General features: G+C 38.5%; 1 protein-coding gene across 7 annotated transcripts in view; it reads left to right on the top strand.

Moving 5' to 3' along the window:
* The window catches only part of LOC134618721 (transcription factor 4-like), a 235360-nt gene that overhangs the window by 81932 nt on the left and 129357 nt on the right, over positions 1 to 24071 (top strand). For all 7 annotated transcript variants that reach the window (XM_063464252.1, XM_063464251.1, XM_063464248.1 and 4 more), the window contains one exon: positions 20097 to 20155. In XM_063464252.1, coding sequence (XP_063320322.1) covers positions 20097 to 20155 — 59 coding nt within the window. The remainder of the gene's footprint in view (positions 1 to 20096; positions 20156 to 24071) is intronic.

Genomic DNA, 24071 nt, shown 5'->3' with positions numbered 1-24071 from the left:
ACATTAATGTAATGTGCACACTGTCAAATCTGATGCAAGAGCACCTAGAAATCGCCATCATTATTTTGTAGAAGTGCCTTAAGATTTTATTTTGTCATTGCAATTAATATGTTTTTTTTAAAACATATATATTAGTGATTGGGCAAAAAGAGGACCCTCCTACAGAGATTCACCCCCTGAAACATCAGCTGTCCTCTGCTTAACTGAGATGTCTCTTTGGCATCAACTCATTTGTGACTTTGCTGCTTTGGTTCTCTTGCGCGACGCTCCTTTTGGCCACCACAGGCAGCTGTTTTCAGCTAAAAGCTTCACTGTGCTCCACCTGCTTAGCAGCAAACAAGCACACTTATAAGGTAGCTGGTAGGGATAGTAGAGCATTTAGCGGCTGAAGAGACGAGTATTTCCCTCAGGAGCTGAAAAAAACAACTAAACTACTAAGACTAAACAGCTAAAAGTGAGTAAATGTTGGATTTACCAGGTAGCCACAAACACATTTCCAAATAAACAAAACTGAAGCTCCTCTGTCCTCTCTTTTCTCCTTTCCTCTCTCCTCTCCTCTCCTTTCCTCTCCTCTCCTCTTGCAGCTGTGTTCCCCCTTCGTTCCCCAGCTGTTGCCAACCAATCACCTGCTCCCTTTGCCACACACACACATATCCACACTATAATTATGGGAGACTGGGCGCTGGCTGGAGATCTATTTGAACACATCAATAAATGAGAAAGGAGGGATATGAAATAACCGAAAGTGAGGTGATCGATCAGGAGTGACTGGTTGGCCTTTAATTTTGATGCATTTCTGCGGGTGATTTGTTCAGCGATCCAAGGGTCTATCCATCAATGAAAATTATTATTCATTTAGAAACCCACCGGAATTTCTCTTGGTCTGTCTTCCCAAAATTTGTGGAGTGGTTATAGGAAATAAAAATAATGGGTCAGCTTATCGAAAGTAAAACTAAATCCACTGTGATTATGTCATTATGTTGTGTTTTTAACTTATTATAAGAATAATTTCTTGACTCTGATTTCTCAATAAACTGTCAAAAATCATAAACATGTTGAACTCCGTAATGCAGGAGCACCAGAGTGTGAAGCAAAATGCTAAAAAAAAAAACATAAAGACAAAGCTGAAGGAGAAAGGGGGTGAACCTGAGAGAGGAGGGGGGAATAGAGTGGCCAAGCTGCCATAGTGGCCCACAAAGTTTCCCTGCGTATCACTGCCTTAATGTCCCGACCGTTGGTTAGTTTCCATGGCAGCAGACGAGGGTAGAGTGGTAGCTTTTCCCTTTTTTTCCCACGCTTCCAGGACAGTGCCATGTGAAAGCAGCGGGCACAGTCTCTGCTGGCACACACTGAATGGGAACAGAGCTGACAAAGAGCTGAAAAACCATGCTGTTAGTGTTAAACCGCCCCAAATCTGCCAGGGTGACCGGTTCAATTCCCAGTCTACCTCAGTGGGTGGAGAAAAGCAGTGATACTGTCAGGTGGGTCAGTGTTTTATGTGTGTGTGTGTGTGTGTGTGTGTGTGTGTGTGTGTGTGTGTGTGTGTGTGTGTGTGTGTGTGTGCTGGATTACATGAAACTGGCAGCTTGTTCCAGACCTCTACATCACCTGTTATTTTAGCGGTTTTAGTGTGTTTGAGATGAGCGCAGCGTGAGAGCTGTAAGTCTTACAACTTAAAGAAATAATGATTCTCAAATTGTGATGTTTGTTTTTTCAACACGAAAAGCACAAAGCACCTAGCAACAGCCAACTTCCCAAGCAGGATATTACTAAGATCAACACAGTGTCAGACTGAATAATGAAGAGAAAGCAAAGTTGCCTCTTAAGCTCTTTTTACACATGCACTGCAACCCTATACTGCTCTAGACCTTATTGAAAATTAAACTGCCTTTAACCTGCCAACTCCCAAGTACACAGACTGCATTTGTAACTCTTCTCTCCTAAAATAGAGAATTTCCAGAAGTGAGAGCCAGTCTGAAGGGGACCACATCCTGTTGTGTGCTACATGTGAGAAGGGGAGTCTTCTGAAAGTGTCCCACCCTGATTCTCTTGACTCGGAGTGGCACACCTTAGAGTCACATCTTGAGCCTGTACATAAACTCAAAAAGATCCATTTAGACTTGATCAAACTTAAAAAAAAAATAAAATAACTAAGCATCACAATATTTTGATGCTTAGTTTTATTCAAGATCTTGTCCTGCTAAAAGATCTTGAATTTTCAGGTCCCATTGTATCTTGAAAACCTCATAGTAGCAATAGAGCACTTCTCTCTCAGACTGCAGGTTCCTAGAGTTTTTAAAAGTAGAATAGGAGGCAGAGCCTTCAGCTTTCAGGCCCCTCTTCTGTGGAACCAGCCTACTTGTAGGACTAAGCTTAAACCTTCCCTTTATGATAAAAGTATAGTTAGGGCTGGATAAGGTGAATCCAGCACCAACAATCCTGAATCCACCCTTATGTATGACACAATAGGCTTAGGCTGCTGGGGGGTTCCCATGATGCCCTGAGCATTTCATCGTCACTCATCTCTTTTAACTTCCTGTATGTTTATACACCACTTATATTTGGTGACATGCAGTTAAAAAGAGTGAAAAGAGGGATTGCATTAGCCAAAGTGCAGTCTCAAAACCACTGGCTATTGTCTGACAACTCTTTCACCTTCTTTGAGTTTTTTTTAAATGCATCTGCAACAGTGACAACTACACAGAGCAGGAAGTCTTTGCTCTATACTCAAGCCTCATTTACCAGTTGCTGAATTAATTTTGTTAATATGGGAATTTAATTTGTTGACACCTCTGTACGTATTTAGGCCAAGCGGTACCAGCTAACATGAACAGGTTTTCCCTTTCACTTTCTTGTAGCTAGTCACACTTGAACAACCTGTCGTGATCGTTAATAATAGATCGACGTGCGAATAATTTTCGTTTACATCTGAATATTGTCACTCTGCCCCTCTGGTGACCTTTTGCCTTGTTTTAATCTAAAAAAAAAAAAAGCATATTTCGTTGATCACAGTTTGGCCTCTTGAAAAGGCAAATTGTGGTTTTAGCCAGTTAGAGGTTTTTGTTTCCCCCACTCTTTTTGTTTCCTTGCCTTTCAACTGGTGTCAGTGAAATGATGCCTTTGTTGTTTTTGAGCCTTTGAGCTTATGAAAACTGACTGCTCCTGATTATAATTTCGGACCTGTGGTGAGTGCATTCTGGTAAAGCCAAAACGGTGCCCAAAGTACAAAAGTCCTTTTGCTATTACAGCTGATTTGGGTCTGAATGTGCAAAAATATTGTTTGTTCACAAATCAGATGGCTCCTCTCTCCTCCCTCCTCCGTCCCCGTCCATTCTCCTGCTGTCCATCCATTTCCACCCTCTTCTCCCCTCCGTCGCCGTGTGATGTCAGGTGGGGTCTGCCCTGCTGCGACAGAGCCGCTCTGATCACGGTCTCCCGAACAGTGTGTGGGAGCAGATATGTCATTATTTTGCAGCCAGGTGGTCATGCTGAAATCACACAGAGCACATCAGCGCTGTGATGCGGCTCCCACATCGACAGCAGTAGGCTACCCCTCATATTACAGCCAGCCAGGTGTTCAGACGCTGTCACATTTGTCTAAATACAGGCATTAAGTCTGGAATCAGGGTGGAGGAAGAGGTCTGTCAGTGATGGCAAGAGAGCAAGAATGGGGGAGGAAAAGAAAAATATGGTGGAAAGTGAGGAAAAAATCCGAAATTTGTGAAGTCGGGAGATTGCTATAGCAGATCTGAGTGGATATGAATAAACTTTAAGCTCTGTCAGATTAAGTTTTACATTAGAACCCTGCCAGTTCCTGTTGCCTAATAGAAATTAGTCCTTGCCTCTCAGTGCAGTGTTGGTTCAGTTTATCAGGAACCCAGCAGATCTGTGAAGTCAGTTCAAACCTTTTTTTTGGGCTTCATAAAATCAAATCGTGAGCTGCCCATACATAGGCACTAAACAGATATGACCCATTTATAAGGTTTTACATTTCTTTTTAAATTTACTTTTTTCCATAGATAAAATATTTTCTGTACCCAGCTCTGCCAGATAATTGTGGAAAAAGGAAGCAAAATGGATTTAAATGACAGAAGAAAAAATTAGGAAGCGAGAGAAAGATGAAGCAAAACTGATGAAAGAGAATTTAAAATATCTGTACAGGGTGGAGAAGAAAGAAGGAAAGGACTAGAACTCATCAGAGACCGACAGCCATGACAGTGACAGGAGAAAATCAGTGTGCGATGCTGAACCCCAGGATCCTTTGACCTTTGGCCTCTCCAGTCTGACAGCACCTGACCCGCTATCCGTCTCTCTGGGGTCGCCCCTCCTCCTCGCTTCCCACAGGGAGAGAGACAGGGAGGTTGAACCAGGCAGAGGAAGACACCGCCACGGTTTCAAAACAGTCCTTAGAAACATTAGCTTTATTTTGTTCAGCTTTTAAAGGATTGTTATTCTGTCAAATGTGTGCAAAGCTTATTCTATTCTTATTCTACAAAAAAATACTTGAAAATTAAAAAGCAGATAGATTTTACAAGTCTGATTGCTAATTTTTAATGATGCTTGGATGCTTTCTGTATCAGTATGTGCATCAGCTACATCCTCTGGGCTACACTGCAAACACAACCTGCTAATTGCACAAATGTTACCAAATATTGGTTCAAAATGACGCTCCGGGTCGGGTTCACAGGGACTGACCCCTGGCAACAGTCCTGCTTGCAACCCTCAAAGCATGAAGGGCACTCCAAGGGCGTTTTCAATGTAGAAATTAAATAGAAGTATGAAAAAGAAAAGAACAACATCGTCATTCAGCATCAGGTTTTGTTAAGATGTTTTGTATTTTGGTCATTCTGATCTGACCATATCCGTTGCTTTCCCTATTGCCTGATTAGATGATGAGCATGACTTTACTGTGTATAACTATTTCTACTTGGTATTAGTTCACTGTTGCTTTCCCCCTTCACTTTACTTTGTTTTCACTAAGTGCTTGGTTATTGTTAGTTTTGGGTAGAACAACATCTTTCCACAACATTAACTCTCTGATGAGCAGTAACCCTAAACATATGTTGTTAAATTGTAAGATTTTTAAGTTTTCTACAAAGCATGCTAACTGAAACGCATCAAACCTCGCTACCCTAAGGTGATAAAACGCTCCACTGGAATTATTCACACAATCTCCACCAGTGGCTTAATTTAAGACCTTGCACAAACAACCTATGTGGTTCTTTCTTTCTTTCTTTGAAGAGAGGACAAAGAGGACCTTTGGACATGCACGCATAAAACAAACAATTTCTAAAGAATTATTTTTACTTGTTACAGTAAACAAGGCCAGAATTTAGCAATTCAAAGGCATAAGACATCCTGTAAATAGACAGAGTGGGAGCTGAAAAAGGTGCAACCCGCATGAACATGGATGACACATTTGAATATTGCAGTGCGAGAGTAAAGTGTCAGGTCAGGAAACACGTACATGTATTTTTGTACCATAAAAAAACAGCCGTGTCCGCGTTTCACAGCCGGTTTGTTTCCCGGCCTTTTTCTGCTTGACACATAAAAACCTTGTGAGCCTGAACACAGCGTCTTTATTTAGTTGGTGTCAGCGAACAGCTCTCTGCTGTCTAGCTCTCACTTCTCATTGTGCTGCACTTTAATACTTCCATATTGTGCTGCTAATTCAGAATTTCACACTTTTTCTCTCCTTGCTACCTCTCTCTTTGTCTCCCCACGTCGTTCGCCTTCCGTCTCAACCCCGAAGACAAGAGGAAACGTGTTAAATCCACCTCTAAGAACCTTTTTAATTCAACATTAGCAGTCGTCATCTGTCTGCCGAACAATGCACAAACACAATTTACAGCTACGACTGGAGCATCCCACCTTTGTTTACTCCGCAGCTAAATATTGTTCTATCAATAATGGACTCCAAACACAGAATCAAGCTTTTAGTTGTTGGTAATCCTGAATGTTTTACAGGAGATTTTTTTCCCTCTCTTTTTGCTGTGTTTTATTGTCTTGGGAGCATAATTGGAGTGTGTTGTTTTCTTCATTTGTTTTAGGTTTTAGGAGGAACATGGGCTCAGTGCCTCGTGGATGTAACTCCAGATGCTTTTGTGTCCGAGGTATTTGTGGAAGTGCTGCCCAAAATCCTGAAGACAAAGACAGCAGATATGGCAAGGAAACTAGAAACCCCGAAAAAAAATGAAAGCCCTTCAAATTTAACATTCGGTGACATGAAAAGCAAGAGGGGAGGTTAAACTGTAAAAAAAGAAAAAAGAAAAAAAGATTATGTCCAAAAAAGGCAAACGCCACATCAACGCGGCAGTCTACCTACTGTACACCTCCTGCTGTGTTCAGGTGCCATGTTTTCTACCTCCATCCTCCCGTACAATCAGACCGAAAAGAAGACAGACTGATAAACTCACGGATGGCAATGTGAACGTTGCCAAATCGAGTCAGACCCGGACCAAAGTAAACGCCGTGCCACGGAGCGAGAAAAGAGAAGGAGAAAAGACAAGGAGGGATGGAAAGGGGGGGGGGGGGATTTGGGGCTCTAATGCCAGCCTTATGCGTCTTTTAGTCGTTTCCGCCGTCGGGGCTTGGCACCGGCACGGCGTTGTCAGCCAGCCAACAAAAATCTGCAGTGCCTGCCGCATTTCAGCAGCCCTGTTTTGTCTGAGCCCGACACGCACACACACACACACACACACATAGAGAAAACACACCGCGACGCACTCGCGACGCATATCCACGTTTTGCTGCAAATCGACGACGTTTCGAAGCTTCGTAGAAGAAATTTTTGAAACTGAAGTCAAATGAAATCATGAAAGGATGGAAATTTTTTTTGCCCTTCTCTGTGAACGTATTTATCGCTACGTCATATACACAGCGTGCTGCCTGTAGAGCGTGCTGCTCATGGAGCATTCATCTGAATAGTTGTGTTAAAGTCCTGCTGTTTGGACAGTTTGGTGGCGTCGCCCTGTTCGTCGCCTCGTTGTTGTTTGTGTTGTTTGTCTATTGATTCCAGGGTGGAGGAGGGGTGAGCAAGGGTGTTTGGATGCAATGAGCGTGGGGTGGGGGCTTTGGATAATGAAGGCTGTTTGGTTACAAGGGAGGGGGGCCTGTTCTTTGGGTCTCATTCACATGAACAGGGAGCAAGTGTGATAGCTGCAGCTGAATTTTCAGTCTGTCTGCACGGTCGCACAAACCCACCGACTCTGAAAACATCAGTGGTCATAGACCAAGAAATTCTTTTTACTTTAAATTGTGATGCTCTTAAAATGATCAGACACATTAAATTTACCTTCTTTCACAAGTTACTTAAGTCGCCTTGTTGCTAAACTAAAAATAAAATCCAATAAGTAGAGGTAAATGGTTCCCAGCAGAGCTTCTTTGGCTATGTCCCAGTGCCATAGTGTACCATGTGTGCTGTGGAGACTCTTGTGTTTGAATCACAATCCCTTTGAGGTAAATATGTGATTGTGGTCTATATTATAATTAACTTGATTTTACATGCTGCTTTCCTTTATAAAAGATCAGCAAAACTCAAGAGGAAGGTTTCTTATCTAATGCACCATATTTACTCTCCACTGTTTTATGATGACATGGTTGCTGGTACGATTGCTGAGAAACTGCAATGGTTAGCTTTCAGTTTGGTTAAATTTATCCCTCCAAGGAAAGTCAGCAAGCAATGAGTGGAGAGGTGCTATTAATATCAGATTACATGCAGTGAGTTCAAACAGGTGTTTATTTCTTCTTTTAATGGCAATACTTTTAAAACTAGTATTACCCAACGCTGTATACAAATGCCACACTCCACCTGTTAGTGGAGGCGGAGTCAGTCAGGTGTATAAAGGGCAGTGAATGAAGGATAGATTTTTGCAAACTTAAAATGCTTAAAATTATTATGGAGGCTGGAGGAGGAGGGACACATGCCAGGCAACTTTGAATTAGGAACGTTAGCTGTAGAAGCATTAAGGAGAAATAGTCACATGGAACTGTATTATTTTGGTAATAAATATTGGTTTCATTGGTTCAGTAATATGTTTTTGCCGGATGGTTTTAAAACACAGGACTTGTGGAAGGTTTTTGGGTTTTTTGCTATTTTTTTAAATGTGTGTTTTTGGTGGCAGATGTTGTTTTTGGATGCTGGAAGAAGAAACACAGGACTTTGTTCAGCTTGTAAACTTTGTGTTAGTAATTCAGGTTCTTTTGTGATGAGCGCTGTTTCACCGTTGAAACTGTGTGTTTTTTTTTATATGAGCCATATGTGGGTTGCTCACGCAGGTTTCGTGTTTTGAAATCATGTGTTGTACACACAGCAGCAACTTTCTTTAAAAAAAAAGTTACTTTTACCCCACAGATTCATGTGCAGAGATCCCTCAATGGTCACCTCTGTTCACTGCAGCAGTGCGTCAGTGCACGCAGCGTAATGCTGTGGTAAAGTGGCTAGACCTAATCTTTGTGGTTCTGTCTATCAGTACAAGAGATCTAACCACAGCTAAGATAAACACAACTCCCTAAATTCCTCCAATTTTTATGCTATTTAGTTTGATACACATACCAGATGTGTCAGTGGTACTGGATACTGTAGAAAGTCTACACAGGGAGTTTTAAATTATTTTTGTAATTCATGGTGGAAATTACTTTGATTCATAAATTTAAATGTATTAATAAAATTGAGGTTCACACAGTGAATCAGCAGGGGAACCTCTTAGAGCTGTGTGATGAACATCTGGACGAATGGAGACAACCTACCAAAAAGCTACGAATTCCCTTTAGCATTTACATTTTCACACATTAAATCAAGACAGAAACATATCTCTAAGAACCCTGCAGCAACATTACGTTAGATAGACAGACAGACAGATGCTGTAAGCATCTTCTGATTATGAAAAGGATGTAAAGTACAGTATTGTGACATAGACTGTTCTTGCTTTCCTCTTGCTCACAGACCTTGGTGAACATGTGGGAATTTAATTCTCTGTGAAATATCCAATTCGCCATATCTGTACTCGCAGCAACATCCATGGCTTCAGACTCCTCTAAATGTTAGATTTCAGACAGCTCGTGACTCTGTATGATGTCACTGAGAGTAAAAATACCCAATATGAAACCTCTCAGAAGCTCCACCCACCTGCTGTTTACACCTTCTGTTTAACAGGATTCAGCCAATCAGATAAGAGGGAAGGGAAAGCCAGATAGACAGAGACAGTGGATGAACACGGGGCCTGCACCAAGGCCCAATATAGGATGAATAAGGTTTACTGTGAATACTTAGACATGCAGACCTGCTCTAACAGAGTCCAAGAGTAAACAAGGACATGAAGTACAGCATTAAATAACAATTCTGAATACTAACAACTCTTTTTTTTTTTTCCTTGTAAATTCCCAACATATTTTTCTGGATCTAACTTCTCTCTCTTCTCTATAGTAAGGAAGCACACACATATAAAACAGTGAATCCAGACTCCAATCAGCAGTCTGATCTGTTCCGCTATGGCTGAAGGTAGATACCAACAGATGCAGACTCGATGCTACGTCTCTCAAGTCGTTCTCGTCGCTCGTATACGTTCATCTGTTGTTTGATGTATTCACTCGCTGTGGTGCCAAAGCATCAATGCCTGCTGGGATTGAAGGGTGGCGGTGTGTGTGTGTGTGTGTGTGTGTGTGTGTGTGTGTGTGTGTGAGTGGGGGGGGATTGTCTGTTACTCATCGACCATCGTCTGTTAAATTAATGTTGATCTCCCCCCTGAAAAATGTTACGCTTTACACTGGAAGACAACACCATGAATAAATAGGTGTGTAGATGGCTTCAAATTCAGAGCTGGCAGTGTGGTTTCAGAGTGTCTGTTGGAGTGTGTGATTGTGTGTGTGTGTGTGTGTACGTGTCTGTGTGTGTGTCGCTACCTTTCAGACTTTGTAGAAACTTCTGGACCGGTGCCCGGTGGTGTCATGGAAACGCTTGAATCGCTCAGAATGATTCATGTCTTCACAGTCCAACCCTCCCCCATCACACACACACACGCACACACACACACACACATTCATTCGCAGGAAGAGGGAGTTTAACCCTTCTTCTATCCATCTTCATCCCCCCCACCACCTCTCTATCTCTCCTCTTTCTTTCCTCTCATCTCATCTTTGCCATCCTCGTCAAATCGCGCTATTAGTCACATACTTTATTAAAATGGACCCATTATATGGGTGTCAGAGGAGATCATGTCTTCTGAGTGTTTCCTTTCACGCAGAAAAAGACTTGACGTCTCTCTCAACCTCTGAAAGAAAGAGTCAAGACGCCGACGGTGACTCCTTCAACAACTCCATCTTGCGGTTTTCATCTTTTGCTGCCTGCTGAATCAGAAAGAAAGAGTAGTAACTGATAGCTGTCAGATGTGACGGACACGATGGAGCGTGCAGAATGAAAACAGAGAAAAGCGCCTTTTCTCTCCTCTAACAGCTGATTCCAGTGACTGACAGGAAAACGGCTCTGTGGCTCTGCGCTCTCTCTGCACTGTGGTTGCAGTTATTGCTGCTTACACAGTAACTGATGTTATCACTTTGTTTGTTGTGCTGCAGTTAATGAAACTTTATTAAAGTAATTAAGATTAACATTAACATAGCAGAGCTAATTAATGAAGAAGAAAATGCAAACCCTCATTTACACAGTAGCCTTATACTGATTTGAAGATGCAGAGTGGATTGCTTTGTCTCGGACTTGCTCTTCCTTTCTGTCTCTTATTAGAAGTGAATGAGCTCTTTACCATCAGTAGTTTTAAACATTGGCCACAGGTAGTAAAAATGTTCCAAGCTTCCTGCATTACATGTCCAGATGTTTTTGCGGTGTACGTGATATCATGTTGGTATTCTTCCTGTAACATCATCATTACTGTTCCATTGCAACTGACCGATCACAGTGAAAGTTTGAGGAAAAAAAGATTGCATTGGGAGACGTTTGCTTTCAGAGCTCTCCCTGAGAAAGGCTTTCTGACAGCAACACTTCTAAACAGAAATACATAGATGTAAAGAGCGACAAGGCCAGTGTAAAGTGCAAGCTGTGGTGGATGAATGGATCCATTTCATCTGGGAGATTATGTTTTTGTGTTGCGTGTAAAACCAAAACTTTGTATTGATCTTCTCATAAATGTTAGATGTATTAGAAAACTTTTTTTTTTGGCAGAAAGCCCTGAAGACAAGTTTCTCACATGTGTCAAAAAGTATTAAGATGTGCCTTGACCTATGTCTGGATGCAAGAAGCATCTGTGGCTTCACAGAGGCTAGAATCCTGTCCAAATCATTACTTTCAGACTACAGCAGGTGTAGACTGTCATTGATTTATGGTAAGTATTTCATATTTTACAGTCTTTTTTTTCTTGAATTTGCAAAGCTGTGACATGACAAAAGGTAATTTGTCAGATGTATTTATATGCTTGCAGAAACTTTATTTACTTAGTCCTTTTCCAATTAGTTTTTATAGGGAAAAGTAACTTTTCAGGACATTTGTGCTTTGATCCACAAAGTAAATTTAACAAGTATGCCAAAAGTAGTGCATAACCCAACGCTGTTCTCGGGGGTTGTCAAGTGTCAGTGTCCTGAGATATACATACCTATCATCTATTCAACAGGAAAGACACAGGTGTTATAAACTAGCTAAATGTAAAGTGCTGTATACTTTAGATATTGACTCTTGCAGTTTGCCTGACTTTCTGAATGCCCCTGAGGACCAGTGTTGGTCAAGTTACTTGAAAAAAGTAATCAGTAACTAATTACTGATTACTTCCCCCAAAAGTAATCCTGTTACTTTACTGATTACTTATTTTTGAAAGTAATTAGTTACTTAGTTAATTTTTAAAAACACGATTTACACCCTGAATAGGTAATGAAGCGATAGATCTTCAATCGCTTCAATCCCAATTCTACTTTTCCTGCCTAATCCATCATATAAAATGTAATCAAATGGAAAAGTCTCTTTTTAAAACTTGTTTTAGTAGTTTTAACTTTATGCATTAAGCAAAAATTTAATTATATGCAACATTCTCTGACTGAAGAAATTTGTTTAACATTTAAACCTATTTTCTGCACAACTCCAGCATATAAAATAAAATATTTTTTTGTGTTTACACTCACTTTTTCAAATAGATGCAAGTAAAACACAGTAGAAAATAAATAAAATCAAAGGATCAGCGGTCCTGTAGCTCTATTTTCAGCGGTCCTGTAGCTCTATTTTCAGCTGTTTAGCAGGAGTGGGGCAGGCGGAGGTTTGCCCTGGTGCAGGTGTGTCGCAGCCATCATGTCAGTGGAAGAATCCAGGAGTTTCTCTGTGAATTTCACATTCCCGTGGCAGCGTAGCCTACTCGGTGCTTGTGCGGAAGTTTAGGGGTTTTTTTCGCTGTAAAAAGAAGTTTTCTTCGAACAGCGGACGCTAATGTTTTTGTCACTTTTTACAGAAAAAACTTAAAGTAAGGTCAGTACTTCCACGCTTTAAATGCTGCACGGTCATACTCTCTCCCACACTCGTTATATTATCCATTGTTGATCTGCACACAGCTGTTGCCACGAACGTCGCACTCGCTTACCTCATTGTCATGAGACACTCTCGCAAAAAAAATCACGGTTTTAGTAACGCAGTAACGCAGCGTGCTTACAGGAAATTAATAGTAATCTAATTACCTTTTTTGCAATAGTAATCCCTTACTTTACTCGTTACTTGAAAAAAGTAATCGGATTACGCGTTACTGCCCATCTCTGCTGAGGACAGAGTTTGGCAGCACTTTAATGAACCTCAATAAAGATCTATATCTGCTTATCTACTGTAGTACAAGTCATTTCAGATGTTATACCGAGTTTGTGCCACTGAATGTAAATGAAGACTTTGAAACTTTAAAACTACAAAAAAATTTTATCACTTTTGTGTATCAATCATTACTCTTGTCCTGGCTCTTTTTTCTGTTTGTTTCAAGGAAGTAGAAATAATGCTGTATATATGCAGCTTTATCATTTTATATTAGCTGACACTTAGCATATAAAGAAAATAGTTCCTACATAAACAGGATTATTGATTTTTGTGACAGAGTTTTTCAAAGATATATTTTGGTTGTCTTGAGCACTACAACACAACCACCTAGCTCTGTTATAATAAAGAGAAGGGGGACATCTCTACAACCAAATACACACCAAAATAATCTGGATGGATAAATAGCTCTACAGGCCAGAGGAAAATGATGTCAATTTGATTTTGTGATGACCTGTCCTTTTAAAAACCTGGCAGTTTGATGTCATGTAAAGTGAAAATAATGGGAACTGGCCTTTATACAAGGACTGAGGCACTGATGAGGCAGACTCTCAAAATCTGAATCGAGCCTAGGTGACTATGAGTAAGTTCAGTTAAGGGCCTGTTAACAAGCTGTGTCATTATAGCTAATACCCCAGACAAGCTTCCCGGTTACTGTTGGCTCTCAGTTTGTAATGGAGCTGATTTGTACTTCACCTCAGTCTCTGTGCATTGTGGATTAGCAGGGATTTGGTCTTGCTGCCTCACCGACTTCTCTATGGGCTTTTATACAGCGGAGTGGACTGACTTTGCCACCTTTTGTACCTCTGCAGCCAGCATAATCTAACAAGTGCCAGTATCTTTACCTCCTTCTCACAGCCAACAATCTTTAGGTTTGTTTTCTCGGGAAACTAAATGTCTTTGTGGGGTTCCTAAGAGAAACGCAGAGGTCTGTGGAAGTGAAGGCATCTTCTGAAATCTTCTTTGATGGGTTCTTTAAAGATTTGAGACTGTTTTTGAATTTTTCTGACATACTAGGGACAAAAAGAGATGACTGTCACTGTCAGAGTATCTGGGGAAAGCAAAAGTTCCATGGTTACTCATCAGCAAAGAAGCTCTTGATGGAACTTGAAAGCCTGAAGAATACTTGTTTGAGGGTTTGTGAAACAATTAGAAAGGTGTTTTCATGAAGCCTAATTCCCTCAAACCTTTTATGTGAGAGCTCCTCCAGTCATTAAGATGTATCAGAGATTTGTAGAATTTGAAATCCCTCTTTAAGTAAGCTTTCTTACGTTATTATATTCCACAACAATGAAGTGTTTGCACAAAGAAGAAGAGAAAGCAGCAACAAGTTGAAATAAAAAGATTGGTTTATTGGACAATTTAAGAAACAGGAAGGCAGGAAGCATTAAAAACATGTTTATCGCACTAGGATGTCTTTTAAGAACCCCAAATCTGAGTTTTTATGGATATTATGAGGCTTCAGTCTTACATTTAAGTAAAACTCTGAACATCCTAGAGTCCTAGAAGCCTAGAAGTGAAATCAATTCAGCTTTATAGAAAAAAAAAAAGACTTCCATGGTTCACGAAGGAAGGAACAATAAGGTTAGTTTGTCTCTGCACAAACAAAATACAATGTCTGAACAGCCATTGATTGTTAGAGGTTGACAGAGCTCTTAACAGTCTTCTATAGGGTCTTTCAAGACTGAACTCCTAAACCCTAAAATGACGTTGTTCGAGAACCCTACTGAGTCAAAAAGGGTTTTCATGAAATCTGTATTTTTAACTATGAAAAAGCTTTTGAAGAGGAGGACTTTTGTGGTTTTAAGGACTTGAAATAAGGAGATTGTTATCAGATCAAATGGACTGTTTTAAAAAGTGGATTCATTTGGCTGATTTATCTGAGATTATCAAAAAAGTTAACTGAAGTACTTTACATTTTCTAAGTTTAAAAAAAAAACAGCAAGATTAGTTGAGTTATGTTTTTTTTTCCTCAAGAGACAAAGGTTGAACCAAAAGGTGATTAAAATGTGCATCACAGAGATGAACAATATATATTTTTTAATTGTGTAACTGTATTTCATTTTCTATTTTTCAAATAAACAAAGGAATGCGGAATTTGAAACCTTATCATGGAAAAATATAATTGTTTATAAAAAGCCTTACTTTATACCAGAAATGAGAGAAAATAAAAATGGAGCCGATTAAATACATTTTGGTCTTTTAAGAAAATTTTTTTACATTTTCTCCTGATATTTGTATATTTTTTTTTCTCACGTCCATAAAAATATATCAAAGGAGGCCCTTCATCTGCTGCAAAATGAAAAAAAAAATCGGTTGAGGAGAAGAAGTTTTATACCAATTATATCTCAAAAGGCCTCTTTAAAAAAATCCACTTTAAAAAGCATTTAATTAAGACTTACTTTGTGTTGTGACGGCTTTATATATTAATAAACTCTCCTCGTTTTATCAAGTAATAGACTCTTTGGTTCAGAAATCTTTTTCCAGTTCAAGGCAGTGAAATGAAATGCTTCTCTCTCTCTCTCTCTCTCTCTGTGTGTGTGTCAATTCATGGTATACTGTGACAGGGTGTGTGATCTGGAAGGCTGACCCTTCCCATCCTGTTTACTCCATCCCTGCCTCCCTCCCTCCCTCTCTCTCTCTCTCTCTCTCTCCCTCTCTCTCTAGCTCCTTCTTCCTTTTTTTTTAAAACTGCTCTTTCTTTTACAGCCAAATTAAAATACCAGGCATTTTTGTTTGTGTGTGTAATACATGAGCTCAGCCTGCAGAGGTGGTGGAGGTGAAAAGGTCAGCATGTTGAGACAAAAGGGACGAATCGGGGTTGTGCGGTTGTGAAAGCCTCAATTCAGAATCTATTTTTGTCGCATTTGTTGTAGCGTCTGCATTGGGGTCACTGTTAATTGATACATTCTTGTATTTACTGGATTATAGAAATTGCTCAATTGTAAAATCATATAATTTGCATCAACTTTTTATGTTTTGACAAAGGTATAAGCTCTAAATAATAATATTTCATTTTTAAGAAAACAAAGATGCACCTTACAGCATATTATTTACCACAGCTTAAAGAGTGTGTGCAGACGTGGAAAAGCTGTCAATCGAAATACTAACATATCGGAAAATCTACATTTTTGCCAGTTGATGATGCACAAAAAGACAAAAAAAAAAGAAGCTATTTTTTTCTCTCTCTTGTTTTTTTTTGGTGTAGCTTTTGACAATTCCAATAAACCTAAAAGACTAAAAGGAGATAGACGCATGGAAATATTGCTATAGGCCAAGTCTTGTGGGATTACCTAATTATTTAGCACCGCTTGTGTGTGAGTGTATCCGTAGATAGGGTACATACCTGTTGCCCTGCGGGTGTATTCACAGCATGCACATAAGTATATATATAGGTAGTTGTATACATAAATAAAATGGTGCTCCAGTGGGTATTTAATTTAGTGCCAGAGGAGACAAAACTCATGCCAACACTGGCACTCATCCATTTTAATGGCCCTCAAATGGACAGAGGTAATGCGAAAAGACTGAGGGCTGGAACCTTTTATGCTGGCCTCTCTTTTTATTATACAAAATTTGGGGGGCCTTCAAACAGACAAGTGTCTTTATCGCCTAGCAGTTTGGACCTATAACCACGTAGTCATATAATATAGCAAGACATTATTACATTAATCATTATTTCCAGTGATTAGCAATTATTACCTTCTATAAGTAAGTATTTGATCAATATAAATAAAAGGGAAAAAAAAGCAGAAACTGAAAAAAATGAATACAAAAACATTTTGTTGTATTTTGTAAAAATTGTTCTAGTTTTCTTGACAGTTTATCCTTTTAAGTCTTAAAATTGAAATTGTGTCTCCAAAAATGATAGCTACTTTTAAGGAGGCTGGTAAGCCTGAGGATTATCCATCCTTCCATGCTGGCATTTACATTGCGTACACAATTTTCATGAGAAATTTTGCATTTTGTGGTTGAAAGATTTTTGGATTCATTGCAGGCCGTGGTATTCACCAGAGGTGCGTGCAGTGTCAAATCTAAATAGGTATTTGTTTGTGTGTGTGTGTGTGGTCCTGAGTTAGTATTTTTGAATGCATGTGCTCGATATATTTCGGTACCGTGAAAAGTACATTTGTGTGTATGTGTGTGTCTGTGTGTATACAGAGCTGTGTGTGTGTGTGTGTGTGTAGTACATATCAACATTGGTCTGAGTTTGTGCATCTGTGCTAGTGATTTCTAGTACTTGTGTGTATGTTGTGGTGTGTGTGTGTGTGTGTGTGTGTGTGTGTGTGTGTGGGAGTCTTTGTATACATGCCAAACCGGTCCAGCTGGCATCAGTCGTAGCTGAAGCCGAAGCCGCCGTATCGGTCACACACACACTCTCTCTCTCTCCCGCTCACACACACACACACACACACACACAGTCGACCACATTCCTATTCTGTACGCCTGTAATTATCAACCTCTTCTGCATCGACTACCATGTTGGCGCGTATTCAGCGCTGGTCTATACACGCCTGATTCCAACCCTTCACTACGTACACGCTTCATTTTCCTCCACACACGCTTGCAGTAAAACCCCTCCATTTCATCTCATACGACTGCACTGACAGCAGAATGTAATTACACACTAACTGTGGTTTGATATTTAGACTGGCTCAAGATTTAAGGTTTTATCCAAAAAGAAGGTCTGCGTGGTAAAAATAGGCACCGGAGTGGTCCCGCAGCTCAGAGGGGAGGAAAGCCTGTTCAGAAGCTGGAGAGGAAATTAGCTTTGTTGTCTACACGCAGCGGTGCATTTTTCGAAATTCATCAGACACCTTTTTCACAGCCAGGCACGCTCAGTTTGTGTATTAAAGTGATGGTCGGTTACCTGCCAAAGAGGCTTCACCTTCTTGTCGTGTACTGATCAATCCTTGGCCTGCATTTAAAGAGCTCTGATGTCTGATTTCAATCAAACATGTTTCAACACGTTTGACCGAAGATGTTCTATAAAAACTAATGGGTAGGTGAGGGTGTTGTTTTCTTCTCACATCTATTAAATCTGTATCAGATGTTGCCTTGGGCTTTAAGGACCTTCAATTCCAACAACAGGAACAGAAATCATAGTTTCTGTACTGTTTATAAATGAAATTAAAGGAAAATAAAAAGAGCTTTGCAGTAAAACTTTAAACCACCAAGAAATTTGAGTTCTTGAAGAGAGTTACGTGAACATGATGCCTTGCAAAGTTTTCAAGAGATATGTTGAATGTTGGAGTTTAGCCACAACTTTCAATAAATGGAGCTTTAATATTAAGTGATAATCATGGAGAAATATGTCATACATTTGCCATAATATTAAATGCTAAATTAATTGCACAAACCCTAAATTTTGTAGTATGCAACTTTTCCTACAGGGCTTTGTTAAATCGTCACAGTGTGGTTCCAACATCTTTGATGGAAATGTCCTTTAATGTAGGATTGCAGTAGCAGTAGGCTGTTGCCAGGTTAAGCAGAGACAGGTTGAATTTCTCTGGCTGGTTATTTAAATTAAGAGCGTTATTATTTTGTATTACATGTTTTCCAAAATTTCACTATCTAAACCCTAAGCGTGAACCAATTTGTAAAACAGAAAACTGCAGATTCTTTAAAGCCAGGTTCAAAATTAGCATATATATATATGTGTGTATATATATATATATATATATATATATATATATATATATATATATATATATATATATGTATATGTATATATATATGTGTATATATATATATATATATATGTGTATATGTGTATATATATTACAATTTTGAAGAAATAAAATGTTCTATAAATATTTCTCTGAATGCTATAATACAATATGAATATAAAACTTCTCTAACTGCTGAAGTGGAAATTTAGTGTTCTTTGAGGGAAAAATCCTTATTTTGGGAAAACAATAATTACACGTATGTAGTGTTAAATCTTTTTTTTTTTTCTAATTGTGAAACACTGCTTACATGTAAAAATGTTTAAGTAACAGATAAAAATTCCTAGATAAGCACTTACATCAAGACAAATATTTAAATGTTCAAAAGACAAAGTGGAAACACATATACAACAAAATGTGACTTTTCCACTAGTTTGTGGGGGAGATATAGTGTGGAAGCAAAATGGTGAAAAATTCACACACAATGGACCAGTGAAACTGGATTATCTTCATTTTCTAGAAAATGTACATAAACCATGATTTTGAATGTATTTGTGTCACCAAATCCCATACTGCAGTTCTATATGCTGATTACAGAGTCTTGGTTTTCAGCTTCCTTCCAAGTTGCCTGGTGGCTGTTGGTTGATACTTACTGTAAAGTCATTTAGAAATGCTTATTTTTCCCCAAAATCATATCATTGTCAATAACTTTGGAGACTGAACTCTAAGTGTAAAATTCATCCATTATTTGCTGCCTTCAAAAATCCCACAATGGAATGCAGAAAATAGTCTGCATAGCCTGAACACAGTAGTATGCAACTGCTCAAGAATTGACTATTTTCTTCAGTAGAATTGGTTGCCTAGCGAGTGCACTAATTAGTCTCTATGGAACATCACTGTCCAAAGGGACAAAGATGGGAAAAAGCAGAATAATACCATATATGGCAAACCATTAGAGTTGGCGATGTACTATATACATCTTTACTCGTAAATTCACGAGGAGAGTTCAGTTTTCTCCGTGAGGCAGGTTGCTTTTTAATTTTTCTGTTCAGCTGAACACTCAATTTTTTTTCTCACAGTTTGTTTTGTCTGGACATGCAAAGAAACTAAATCTACACCTAAAAGAAAGTGGAGAATAAAAGCGTTGATTTTGTTTTTGTGGCACAAAGCCCCTGCCTTTCTGTATGTGGATCTATGCATTGCAGGCATAGCAGATGTACGTTTTGTTGTGCAGAGAGATCAGCGAGCAGAAAACATACAGAGCACACACACTGTCTGTGATCAGGAAAACTGGCTTTGGCTGTTTCTACAAAAAGTTCTTTTTTCTGTGGCTCCTTGTGAATGAATTATCCTTTAAATTAATAGATGAAAAACTATAGCACACTTTTGATGTTCTGGGGAAATATGTCCCTATTGTTGGTGATGGTGAGAGCATGTGACAAAGGGCAACTTTGCTTGGACCTGATTGTACCGATGCTGTGTAGTGTTATTGTGTGAACATGTCTTTTGAGTTGATTGATCTGTTAAAGCTGAATAATTTCCACACCAGTAATTGTTTTTTCCTTCCTGTAGTTATAAAGATCAGTCTTTGTTAAGCTGATTGCTTTTGCTAACTGCCTAACTGCCCTTTCTTCTTCCTCTTCCAGGTAAAACAGAGAGGAGTTTGTACTCATATGGCAGAGAGTCCAACCCACACTGCCATCAGGTCAGTCCCAATGTAAATGTCTTCTTTTATTCAACCAGTGTGTCAGTTTCAGTCATCTTTATTGCTTCTTTTTTGTTTTTTGATTGAGACAAAGCAGTAAATATATTTAGGCAAAGCAGAGCAAACTCTGAGTTTGATTTGGTATCAGCAGTAGAGGATGTTCAGCTCTAGAGATGAGAGGTTTAAGCACCTAAATCTTTACTTGTGGTTGTGGACTTTTGCCTATTAACTGTGGGACGTGGCCTGAAGGAGAGACCTAAAGTGCACTAAAGCCATTGGTGCTTTTGGTAAATGTCTCCAGAATAACATGTAGTATGTCGCCAGTACCCACCATATGCCTTTTTGCCCACATGTACTACCCACTGGATAATAAAGATTATAGAGGATTGTTCTAATGTGGCCCTAAACAAAAAAAAAAAGGGGGGGGGGATTAGAATATGCAAATGAGGGGTTTAAATCCCCTGTTGAAAAGTGAGCACAACCTAAACCTAGTGTTCTAAAGTGACTTTTTGGAGTTGGATGTGACTTTTGATCTCAGTCACTTATGCTGTAAAAAGAAGGAGGAAGTTGACATCACCATAGTTTTGTAACCATCATTAAACATTTTGTAATAACCATTGTTAATAAATGGTAAGCTGATAGCTGATTATTTTTGTAAATAGTTCTTTTAATGTATTAATTTTTTCAAATAATTAGTAATGTTAAAATGTATATTTATGTCGTTAGTTTGTGTTTGTTTTTGTGCACTTATACCAACCACCGTGTTGTTCATAAACCTGCTCAAACACTCTCTGTGCCTAAGCCTAACCAAAAATCCAGAGAAAGTCAAAGCAGAGAAAAGGTGCTAACAAAATTAAAAAGCGAACATAAACCACTAAAGTAGTCGTTAAAACTTTTGATTTACACAAGTACCTCCACCCTGCCTAGTCTTACGTTTCCTTAAATCAAATATTACATCTTAATCGCTATAATGCTTCATAATAATATTTATGATATAAATAGTATAAATATTTGAATTAATTAAAAATATTCATAACATTTATAACTACTATGATAATTTTTATAAGCTTCAGAATTTCAGCAAACATCAGAAATAGTCCACTGGTCTATAAACTAGTTAACAAACAATGACATCAATTAATTGTTTATTAACATGAAATAATTATACAGTTATAGTTGAAATTGTATTATTAATTATTTATAATCATTTATTATCTATTTACAATGGCTATTTTAAAGTCATGTTTTTTTGGTCGCTGACATCCAAACACATGGGTTTATGTGATGAACAAGGTTAACCAATCAACCCAAGTCACAATCACAGAATAAAAATATCCTCAAGTACAAGATGACTTTTCAAAAACAATGTAATATATTATATGTCAAAGTACTGCTTAAGGTTTTGAAGGTATGATTTCTTTGTATTGCTATTGACTGTGCACACATTTCTTTATCTTACAAAGGTGTAAAAGAGTAACCTCCCATCAGACAAAGAATAACATAATCTTACCAGTGGAGTTTTCATGTCCATATAGCATTTATGTTTTTCTTGTTAATGTAAGTTCACTCTCCTATGAGCTGTTGGTTAGTGTGGCTTTGCACTGCTACATGTTAGCTAACTCTAACATTTAACAATTTTTTTTCCCCAGTTGTCAAACAGTTTGTTTAAACTCATGTCCCTTTGTTGTTCCCGTAAAGAGGATTCATGCAAATTTGCAAAGTCATCTTTGACTTGTTGGCTGATTGTAGACGCTGTTTCTTGCATAATTTATTTCATTCAGATAGTTATTATTGTGCAACAGCTACCAATCACTCTCTGAAAAGTTGGGAACCTACATTTGCAACTTTTTCGGTGTCTTAATATCTATGCATATATTCATGTGCTGTCATTTAAAGTCCACATAATAAAAACTATAGAATACTCTGTTTGCTATGTGTCAATCATCCTCGTGACTACAATAAACAACAGCTGTTACATATTTTTTTGTATAATTTTAATAGAGATGTTTAACTTTATCTAACTATTCCCAACTTCATTAAACAAATAGTTATTAATTTTAACTTTAAGGACAACTGTTTTCACCAACGGTAGCACCAGGTGTTGTGACGACTTTTACTACATTTTGAATCTGCACTGTAATCTTCCTGCTCCGTTCTCATGGACCATATGCATCAGTGAAAAGATACACGTTGATAATTAACTGAGACATACAGATGTTGGCATTTGATTAAACAGAGAGGCTTGATGTGCTCGCTGTATTTTGATGACCACCAAATAAAAAACAAAAAATCACATACATTTCATTCCTGCACAGGTTGTTGGACGTGTGGAATCTGATATTACAGATTTATTTTTCTTTTCGTCTCAATGATCTTTAATTAAAGCTTATCAAAGAAGTGTGTTTCCTAGATTAAAAATATCAAAGTTGCACTAAAAGGTGTTACAGGTTATTATGAATCTATGAAATACTGTATGTGAAAAATTTCCTTTTGCATATCAAGAAGTTTGACTTTCAGATCTGATAAAAGCTTGCGGATAACAGTGGAGAATTTGATTATATTATTTAATTGCTATGTAGTTCAAATATACAAGAGTTTCTGATTAATCCACTTCCTAAAGTTGATGTGTGACTCTTCAATATCATAATATTTTTAGCGTTACTGTAGGTTTTGGCGCTACATTAGAAATTGTGGTCTAATTAATTTTAATCTTGCCTTTGGCGATTGCTGGTCTGTATGTTCATCTGTTAGCTAGTCATTATTTCATTGCAAAGTGAAATGATGCAGTTGAAGTCTGTCCATTTTGCTGGCCACTTGACTTTTAGCACCACCAGCATGTTAATCTTTGCGCTACTGAAATATTGCTACATATCACTGATAAAAAGCTTGATGCAGATATTCATGGTTCCCAGATGGTAAACTTTAATGACTTGGGTGATCACCAGACTTTCTCAAGGACCGTCATCAGGTAAAAATGTCACGTTATCAGTTAGACCTTTTCATACCCATCTAAAACAGTTTAGTTTGTATGTCATCTCTCCTGATCTTAATTTGCCCTTCATCTTCTTGTAAGTAGCTTCTTTGTACAGCAATAGATTCCTTTTACCACTCTTGCAATACTTGAAACCATCCCTGAAGGTCCTGTTTTGTGAGCAAGTCAAGTACCATCTGCAACACCCCACTGAGTCAAAATAGTTATCATTTAAATTAAATTTCAGAATAAAGAAGACAAAGTGATGGTTGTGTTGGTGTGGCCAAAGTACTCTCTGTCATGCATACTCTGTAATGAAGGGGCACCCGACTGTGATCACACCACAGCTCAGGTTGTTTGCACCAAATGTTCTCACTTAGAATATTACAACAGAATTCAGCATTGAGAATCTGACCCCTGTGAAAGAATGTGCAAGAGAAAAATTTTCAGAGAAAACAAGGAGCATGTTCATAGTTACACTGCTGACCAATCTTCCCTTCTTTGGTCTTGGACACTGAAAGGTCTTCCACTGCGAAAACTGCTGTCTGGTGTCTGAGTTATAAGCATAACTCTTAGTAATAATTTGTAAAAGGAAATTAGTTGGGTCATCCCAGACCTGTTCACAGAGATCCTTACAGACATCTGCGTGCATGGACATAAAAATATATAAAGTACAGGTCCAGACATTGATTACACAAACAAAAAATCAACAGCACCTGTTGTATTAACATCACTGTGCACGCTCTGTTCATGCACGGTGTTCAAGTGTTTATGATGAAATAGCACTAACTTTTATGTTATTTAGTAAGTGTTGGCATGCTAACAAGCACAACTGAGATAGCACCACCAAAATCACTTCTATGGAGAAATAGGATTGAGCCTGCCTTTTAAATTCCTAAAGAGCCCAGATAGCAAGTAAATAAATAATAAAATAAAATGAAATTA

The sequence above is a fragment of the Pelmatolapia mariae genome, linkage group LG20 (assembly GCF_036321145.2).
Source record: "Pelmatolapia mariae isolate MD_Pm_ZW linkage group LG20, Pm_UMD_F_2, whole genome shotgun sequence".
NCBI lineage: Eukaryota > Metazoa > Chordata > Actinopteri > Cichliformes > Cichlidae > Pelmatolapia > Pelmatolapia mariae.
The sequence above is the reverse complement of the archived record's forward strand: the minus strand, read 5'-3'. Positions and strand labels throughout refer to the sequence as shown.